This window comes from Olea europaea, chromosome 21 (assembly GCF_002742605.1).
Source record: "Olea europaea var. sylvestris chromosome 21, O_europaea_v1, whole genome shotgun sequence".
NCBI lineage: Eukaryota > Viridiplantae > Streptophyta > Magnoliopsida > Lamiales > Oleaceae > Olea > Olea europaea.
Window position 1 is genome coordinate 11,387,733 of NC_036257.1, and position 10,212 is coordinate 11,397,944.

The 10,212-nt window shown below is 35.0% G+C and overlaps 1 protein-coding gene across 1 annotated transcript; it reads left to right on the plus strand.

The window, feature by feature from the left end:
- Window positions 1-437: 437 nt before the first annotated feature.
- LOC111370118 (kelch-like protein 1) lies at window positions 438-1,556 on the plus strand. Its single transcript, XM_022991822.1, has one exon. It carries the CDS (start codon window positions 438-440, stop codon window positions 1,554-1,556), a length of 1,119 nt encoding a protein of 372 aa, XP_022847590.1.
- The last annotated feature ends 8,656 nt before the right edge of the window (window positions 1,557-10,212 follow it).

The following is a 10,212-nucleotide window of genomic DNA, read 5'->3' on the forward strand; positions in this document are numbered from 1 at the left end:
GAGCCAAGATGAGCCGAGCCGACGAATAGCTCAGCCCATTTGTCACCCCTATCTGAAATAGGAACAAAAATTCATTGATTCTGGAAAAACAATGCAATGTCCATACCCAAAATAAATAGTCTTTTTAAATCATTTAATTAATCATTTTTAAAGTTTTTTTATTTGCACACATGTACGGCAATCATTTACTGTTTCTTGCTTTTGATTAAGACATCAATAGATTAAGCCATTAAAAAGTCTTAGAAGACATCAAATTAAACATTGAACAAATCATTTGACAAGAAAAAAATTCATGTAATAATTGCCGATCGATACTATCAAACAATATAAATGTTGTGATCTCCGTCAAAATTTTCAATAACTTAGATAACCACATAAATCTATTCAAGTATTTATAGGAATTAGCTACAATAACTACATTCTTACATTTTGCAAATATGCTAGCAGCAACCTATTGTCCCCCTATCAACACTTCGATGGGCACACTTTCCTCACCACCACCACCACCACTATCTCCGCCATCGGAAAATGGTAGTCCACGCCAAGGTATTTATGTCGTGTTCTGCGCAAGAGAATTTGATAACTTTACGAGTTGGTTATCTTGTTTTGATACTTCTAATGAGATGTGGAATCGCGTCAGTTCAATTCCTGACCTAAAAGAAAATCATGTATTAAAAGATTTCGCTATGATGTCCATGGGAGACTCAATCTTCATAATTGGAGGGAGGTTATGTCGGAAGGAGAGAAAAATTCTTCGTAATGCCAATGGGTTGGATGAATTTTCCGAGAAAGATGTACAAGTTCTTTCAACGGTGTTACGTTACAATGTCAAGTCTGATCAATGGTCTTACGGTGCACCACTTAATGTACCAAGATACAACTTTGCTTGCACAGTATGTGATGACAAGATTTATGTCGCCGGAGGACAATATGAACTAAGTGCTCAAAGCACCTCGTCGGTCGAGGTGTACAATCCCTCGCTTGATGAGTGGACTTTATTGCCAAACATGAATAGATTAAGGTACAAATCCGTCGGTGTAACATGGCAAGGGAAAGTACATGTTATCGGTGGATTTGTCCATGACTATAATCTCGACCAACTTGTGACTTACATAGGTCGTTGTTCTGCCGAAATATACAATACTCAGGGCGAAAAATGGGATCTCGTGACTGGAATGTGGCAATTAGACGTACCGCCCAATCAAATTGTAGCTGTGGAGGGCAGATTATATAGCTCTGGGGATTGCCTTAATGCATGGAAAGGTCATATTGAAGCCTATGATGGAAACCTTAATTTGTGGTACATGGTTGAAGGTTCACAAATCAAAGGTATTTCTGGGGTTGGAGAGAGACTATACATAACAATGGCACCAATTGGGAGTCATTTGTATTTCTTAGCAGGTTACAAGATTGTAGGAGAGACATCAAGAACAATTTCAGTTGTTCAAAGATTTGACACTTCTGCAAGAGAAAATGCATGGACAAGCTTGGAGCCAATGGAGGATGAGGGAGAAAAAGAACTTTGCAGCCATTGTTGTGTGGTCTCGTTTTCTTAGCAATTTTCTCTTTACTTTTTTATAAGATTCAATGTCACGTTATGGGCATGAATTTTGGTTTACTCTCTACATAAATGAAAGCTTTATTTCAATACACAAGAGTTCAAGTATTTGAATCTTTTACCACCGCTCTATTGTGTGCATATCATTAAAATGAGTTCTTAGATCTGTTTGGTTAGTTTTATAAAAGTGATTCTTATAGTTAGAAGGGTTTTTAAAGAAAATTGGCCCAATATAGTTTCATCTAAAAGTTCTTTCGTAAGCGAGCTTTTTTAAAAATTAATTAATGTAGATTCCTAATGGAATTGTTCTACAAAAGCAGGAGTAGAAGTAAATGCAGAAATCCTACAAAATGGACCCTAAATCACAACAACAATGATGTACACCAACTACTACAATTATGAAAAATGAGATACGGGAAAGGAAATGTTTGCCCAAAATAGGAAGGATTATATTATGATTGTGTCATGTTTGGTTCTTTTCAAGGTGTTTAAGCTTTTGCATGACATGCTTATTACAAAGTCTATGATAATGTTTCCTAATAATAACCCTGCCTAGTACCTATATTGTTATTGTTTCGTCCCTTGATCATTTCTTTTTTTCGTCTAATCAATCTTTTTTGGCTTTTTTAATTATATTATTCTAAATTTATTATATTAATGACATTGATTAAACTCTTTTGGGATACTTTTGTAGAGGCAGAATCTTTCTCTTTGGACTCAAATCTCAAATTAATAGGCTAATTAGCAAAAATCTCAATTATTTTAAGAAAATAATAGGAAAATCCCTTTAATTTCATGTGCAAATGATTCTGGGGGCCCGACAATGTATAAAAGTCCAACATAGATTGGCCCAGTAATATGTTACTGTTCATGAAAAGCCCAATAACCCAACCTTTGGACAAGAAAATCATAAAAAGAAGAGAAAGTATCTGTCTTGGTTTGTTTGGTCCCTTTTATGCCATGTAGAATGGTTACAGTAGTGTGTGATCGCAAATAGCATTACTCGAGATCAAGCCCCTATTTGGTGTAGCTGAAAATCATAATTTTCTTATATTTTGATACAAAAAAATGATAAATTATATGGTTATGAAGTTGATAAGAATTATAGATATGTATGTCACATATGATGGCTACGATAGTGACGACTACAAATAACATTATTTCTTGTTCTAGACTATCGAAGATGAATTTTCTTTCTTGTGAGAATTTTGTGACCATGAGTACGACCTCATAATGGTCAATAGACACAACCACCAATGTCAATTGACCACCATCCATTCTTCCGCTATATCTCCACCAATTTCGACAAACCGACCACCACTCAAGTTAAGATATTGACCTAATGTATAACTTATATGTGAAATTTTGGAGTAAACTTGATAGAAATTTTATCTACTGAATAATTTATGATCAGTCATTCTATCCTAGTTTTACATTCATAGATGGATAAGTCTTATAAAACGTATTGTTAATAGTACAAACTTAATCATTCGAAAAATTTGCAAACGAGATGCCATTAAATTTAGACCCAAAAGATGAATTGGTGAACCATTTCAGTTATCATTCATAGACTAATCAGTATATTTTACAAGGGAAACTTGAATCAGAGGTCCCAAACTTTTCAATTTTTTTTTTTTTTTTTGCAAACTATACCTTAACGTTTTATTTTTGTGCACAGTTTCAAACTTTTTCACTTTGACTACGGTCGAAATCCATTGGACAGAATTTGTTGGTCAACCAAAAATGAATACTTTGACACAACTTGACAAATTAAGTAAAGGATAAAATGATAAATTAACATTTTCTATAATAAAACAATTAAAATATTTATATAAAAAACGAAATAAATACATAAAAATAAACTACTCCTTCTCCAAACATCCCGAATTCCCACCCCAAAATAAAAAAATCAGAACTCAGTCATGACCGACCATTGTCACCCATCCACACGCTGTCGCACCGGCCAACCACTGTTATCGCACTGTACCAACCACCGTCCCCAAAAATCATAAACAAATGAACTTCATCTTCTCAATGCAAATCTATGCTTATCGTCATCGTTTCCATCGACAACTACAACCACCATGGTGAGCAGACCCAAAAACAACACGAAACCCAATCTTAAGATTTTGAACCTCCATCTCCAGCTGAGTCTCAGAAATCTAAGTCCAATTTTGATTCTAATGCACAATCTCCATCACTACTAGCCCATTCAACTGAGCCTCTTCTCCCCGCCTTCACCAGCAATTTCTCGAACAAATTTCAATAAAATTGAGTAATTTGGCCTTATCAATCCAAGATTAATTGCAAGCAAAGTAGAATCCATATTTTTTTCCCAACGACAATGTAGTAACTAAGACTATAATCAAGCCTCCGATCGTTCTTCCATCAATGTAACCCTTTGATTTGAATCCCCGAATCTGACCACGCGCTTCTTGGGGTCAATCTTGTTGGGTGGTATTGGATCCATCTCACTTCAAAAGCTAGTTCAAAAAGTGAGGCTTTCGTTTACACTTATAAACTGAATAACAACCTATCCACAACTAATGTGGGACAATCTCAACAATCCTCCCCTCACAAATCGAGCTTTGTGGGAGATCAAACACGTCTCTCCTAGCACATCAGGCCTTGCGGAAGACCAAATTCGTCTCCTCCCTCACACAAACTCGTATCTCCGTGACTATTGGGTCGGAAACTTGTTTATAAATCGGGCTCTGATATCAGTGTTGAGTGGCGTTGAGCCTCTCTTACCCCAAAAACTAGCTCAAGAAATGAGGTTTTCTCTTACACTTATAAACTGAATACCAACCACATCCACAACCGATGTGAGACAACCTCAACAAATCTCGCTTGGGAGTTTGGCATTGTTGATAATGGAGATGTGGATGTGGGATTTCTAAGAGGGTCCAAAGGAAGACGTAGGGCGACGGAGTGGATGGCTAGTCAGTGGTGGTGAGCATTGACATTGTCGATGAGTACATCTGGATGTTAAGTGGGGGATGTTTGGAGAAGATGAAGTTTATTTTTGGTTTTTATTTAATTATTTTAATTGTTTTAATATAGAAAATGCTAATTTATAATTTTACATTTCAATTAATTTGTCAACTTGAGCCAAAGTATTAATTTTTGAGTTGATTAAAGGATTAATGGACGAATTTTGTCTAATGGACTCCGAAAGTCATCAAATTGAAAAATTTGGGACTGCGACCATGAGAACAAAAGATTAAAGTGGGGTCTACAGTAAATTGAAAGGCTTGAGACCTCCGATGCAATTTTCCCTTTTTAAAATGTTAAAACCGACAGTATATTTCAATTTTCTACGGTAGAAGGCCTAATTTCCTCTTAAACGGAATAAAAAATTAGATAAAGGCGCAAGTTCAGGAACTTGAACAGTGTCATGTGAGTGAAAATCATCGAAGAAGGAAAGACGTTCCTTTCAACTGTCAAAAACACAGGGTGCGAGGAGGAAGGTTGTTGGGTGGGGTGGTGTGGGGTGCTGTTTCCAATTCTTCTTTAAAAGCGTTGAAAAGCATACATCTTCAGAGTTCCAGAGGTTGCTCTCTCTCCTCTTCAGCCTCCAGTGACTCTCGTGCCTCTCGCCTTCTCTCTCTGAGAATCTTCAACAGTATTACTGCTAAAGGATAAGCTTAGTTGAAGAAAAATAGTAGGAATGGGAGTAGAAGAAGAGGGCTTTAGGGGTTGGCCTCCGGCGCCGAGTAGTGCGCCAGCTTATATTCAGAAAGATGACCACTGGTCCCATTTTGATAACTCGGTGAATGCAGTTTCATTTGGGTTTGTTGCCACCGCCATTCTCATTTCTATGTTTCTTGTCATGGCTATCTTTGAGAAGTTCCTCAGAACTACCTCGCCGGCTCTCACGCCCTCCGGTGACCTCCGCAGCCACACTGACATTGAGTCTCAGAACCACATAATTAGTGGGTTCAATTCGAAGCTTGGGCACCCATCACCTAAAGTGAGTGTATGCTACCACAAACCCATATGTATCTCTATATATGATTGTTTGGCAATTTAGATTTGCAGGTTATTTCTGTTCTATCAATGTCTTTCATTCTTGTTTTTTAGTGCAAAATTACAATTTTATTGTTTTGATAACCTGTTATTACTCCCTCCTCTCATTTAAATTAATGAATCCTTAATTCTTACTTCAGTTCTTAAGTGAATATCCCTGCATTTGAAAACTGAATTGAAAGTCCCTAGTTTCAGTTTTCAATATTCTCTGAATTTTGCACTTCTGCTGCAAGATTGTCTGATCAGAGTTATCTAATGTTGACATTGATACGAAATCTTGAAATTTCTTTCACAAAAGTTCTTGAAATTCTCAGAGCTAATTGTTTAGAAAGAAACAGAACGACAGATTAGCTCATCTGATGTTTTCTTATTATATAGTGTAATAAATTTAAACAAATAAGCATGTGCATATTTCCCTGATTTTGAGACACTAGGTATGCCCCATTGTATTTGATGTTTAGCATAATGGCCCATTGAAGAAGAGTTGTTAGCTGGTTGATTGGTCTCAACTACAAATTAATGAGAACCTAACCAATATGTCTATATATGGTTCTGCATTATGGGGCCATAGCCATAGCTCCACCACTGTACATGATATCGATGAGGCCCACCCCCACTGTTATTTTTGATGCCCCACGTGGACAAACCTAGGGTGTGGAGACAGGTTTCTAAGCTATGAAGTTTCTTTATTTGTTTGTTTGTTCAATGTCATTCTTGCATTAATATATGCACAATTTAGTTCCTTGTTTTTTATTGAATTATAGCGCTCTTCTATCTTGCTTGCTTATAATATTAGTCCAGTGTATTAAAGATTGAGATAATTGCTTTATCTTCAAGTTGGAGGACAGGTGGGCGGATAATACATGTTTAATAGTCAGTCATGGGATTATGTATCCAACTCAAAGTCTCAGGCTTTAGGGATAATACAGGTGTAATGAGATGTAACTTGTGCTTTATGGAACCTTTAAGGCTTCTTATTTGATAGAACTTGTTACTTTTCAGTCTTGTGACTTGACACTAATTCTTGAGTCTAAGTGCAATTGGGTAGCATGAGTTGTTGAGATTCAGCGTGTATTTGTGCAATTGCATGAATTTCTCATTTTTATTCATGTTTTTTCTTGCCTCCCTGAGAAAGAATCCTTCCTGCGAATAAACTATAAACAGGAATATATAGAGATAGAGAAAATATTTATGGTTTAAGTGCTATTTAGAATTTTCACCAAAAGCTGAGCCATTATCGTGATTTGAGACAGAACGCCATGCTTCTTCAACAATGAAGGTTAGTGTTCAGTTATTTCAGCATAATGACATCTTTTCATCAAGTTTGGGAAGGTGGCGGTGGTGGGTATTGGGAAGGTGATAGCAATGACGACTATCAATGGTGGTGGTGCATGGGTTAATAAAATAATTTCAAGGAATTACACGCATTTAATGTATATTAAAAAAGAGTGTAAGTTTCAATTATTGTAACTCGTAAATTTTTGTAAAAAGATTACACACACGTCTAAAAATTATAGAAAACTAAGATACAAAAAATTATATACATGTCCAAAAAATTACCGAACAGTTAGACCATGTTTGATAGCCTTGATTTTCTATGAAGAATGGAAAATGTTTTCCATTTCCACTCAATTTGTGTTGTTTGATTGCTAAAAATTTTCATGAAATTTATTTTCCAACTTCCCTCCACACATGTGCCAATTCCGTAGTTTTGTAGAAAATTAATTCTTACCATTTCGATGCGAATTGGATTTCCAGCCACTTTTTAAAATTGTTTTTGGCAATTGGAACAAATTCTATCCTCAATTATAACAAATTTTGTCCTTCTAGTTGACAATTTTGATGAAAATCAAAACTAAACGAACACCCAAAGATAAAAAATTTCAACATTTTTCAGGTGAAAAATTATATCAATCAAATACATTTAATTGTCAATTTCCAGTAAAACAAGTTCAAGGTAATTCAATTTCCTAAAATTCGTTTTCTTTCCACCCAAATTCCATCCTTACAATCAGACAGGCCCTTATAATCATGATGACAAAAAGAATAATAATAATAAAATCTATTTGATAATACCTTTTTGAATTTAGAGCTTGTTTGACAACCATTTTGGTAGGAAAAAAGGAGTTTTGAATAGTAATTTTTAGGAGAATGTGTGGTTAAAAAGTAAGGAAATTTTTTTTTGAATACGTGTATAATATTTTATTGTGTAAATATATGATTGAAAATGATCCTTTAAAAAATCATAAAATAAATTAGAGAATGTCAAACAAGCACTTAATTTATCCGGTTATTCCAACGTTACAACATTTACTAGTTCACCTGATTTTTCAACTTGGTCCCCAAATATTTATAGTTACATAATTACCCCTAAATTAATTTGATAAAAAATTACTGGTAATCAGGTCTTTTTTGTACTTTTTGTTATTAAAAATACAGTAATGGAGAATTGAAAGGGAAAAAATGAATAAATATAAATCGAAGAAGACTTGAACACGAAAATATATCGCTGTCCTCAAATGATATCTGTCTCGTTCACAATGCCTTTAAGAATTAAATTTTGGCAAACAATTTGTAAGATATAATTAGGCCTTGAAGAAGAGCACCAAAAGCAAGAGTGATCTTCAATTGAACAAGTGAAAAAGAAGAATTTGATTATGTAGAGGGACAAAGTTTCATGTAAAATTGGATGAAGTTGCAAATAGTTTTTCATATGTTTTAAGGATGAACACACCATGTGTTTATAATGTTCTACCATCCCTACACGAAGTAGTTTCAGCTCAAACGAATATATGCATGGTTTCACAAAGAAAACTACCAGAAATTCGAAAAAAGTCCAGCAAAAAGTCACTTTTTATAACTGTACGATCGCATAGGCTATAACTATGCGGTCGCATGGTTATAGTTTTTCCCCCCCCCCCTCCCCCCTTGGTTTTTTGAAAATTCATATGCGACCACAAGACTTAAAGGCTCATGCGGTCGCATAAGCCATCTTGGTCGCATAGTTATAGCTTTTGGCCCCCCCTTGGTTTTCTGAAAATCCATATGCGACCGCATAAGCCTTATTAAAGGCTTATGCGGTTGCATAAGCCATCTTTATAGCTCAATTTTCCCACTTTATCCATTTGAATCTCAATTTTAGCCTCTTTAATTTTGAATAACAATATTACAACATTTTTAGTAAACTATTCACAGTAAGACGAGTTTGAAGAAGTAAAGATAATGTTTAGCTCCGAAACTGCTGTCTGATCGGCCATAAAAATTGAGAAATTTGATATGCAAAAAAATGTTGTATTTCTTTAGTATCTCATTTGGATCTCCACCACCCCGATTGTGCTATATGTACATAATTATTTACGTACACATGATTGGGTCAAAAAAATTTCTACCAAATTCAAAATAATAATAATAATATAATCATCCTCCTCTCTCTTTTTGACACATCATCTATATATAAACCATTATTTAACTGTATATGTACCATTATATTCCAACGCCCAATCTACCCCCTCCTTTTCTTTAGGTGCTTTTCAAAGTGATAATCAGTAGCATTTGCATGCAAATGTAATCATCAAAATTTGGCTCCTCACATTTTTAATTTATCTATTAGATATGTTTTACAAGATATGATCGTACAAGATTAAAAAGAGATAATTATCAAATATTATTTAATATACCGTCTAATTCAAGCATTCGAACCATGATTTCTCTAGTATAAACTCATTTATTTTTTCTTTTTTGTGATAATTTTTTTAACGTATCATACAAAAATTAGCTTAAACTAGGAATGTCAATGAATCGAGTTGAGTCCAAGCTCAACTTGTGTCCTCCAACAAGGCTTGGCCTTTTAGATCATGTGGACACAAGCCTAGCTTCAGCTGACTCGTTTTTTATTTTTCATTTTTTAAATAAATTAATAAAATAAACAAAAAACAAGTTGACCCACGAGCTCAAGACGAGCCGACAAGTGAGCCCCACGAGCGAAACTCTCTCGAATCAACTTGATGCATGACTCACTTCAATGCAAGCTCGAGCGACCCATTTATCGAGCCAAGATGAACCGAGCCGACGAATAGCTCAGCCCATTTGTCACCCCTATCTGAAATAGGAACAAAAATTCATTGATTCTGGAAAAACAATGCAATGTCCATACCCAAAATAAATAGTCTTTTTAAATCATTTAATTAATCATTTTTAAAGTTTTTTTATTTGCACACATGTACGGCAATCATTTACTGTTTCTTGCTTTTGATTAAGACATCAATAGATTAAGCCATTAAAAAGTCTTAGAAGACATCAAATTAAACATTGAACAAATCATTTGACAAGAAAAAAATTCATGTAATAATTGCCGATCGATACTATCAAACAATATAAATGTTGTGATCTCCGTCAAAATTTTCAATAACTTAGATAACCACATAAATCTATTCAAGTATTTGTAGGAATTAGCTACAATAACTACATTCTTACATTTTGCAAATATGCTAGCAGCAACCTATTGTCCCCCTATCAACACTTCGATGGGCACACTTTCCTCACCACCACCACCACCACCACTATCTCCGCCATCGGAAAATGGTAGTCCACGCCAAGGTATTTATGTCGTGTTCTGCGCAAGAGAA

Bases quoted from the DNA above. Each gene is read 5' to 3' on its own strand.
- LOC111370118 (XM_022991822.1), top strand. From the start codon at position 438: ATGCTAGCAGCAACCTATTGTCCCCCTATCAACACTTCGATGGGCACA.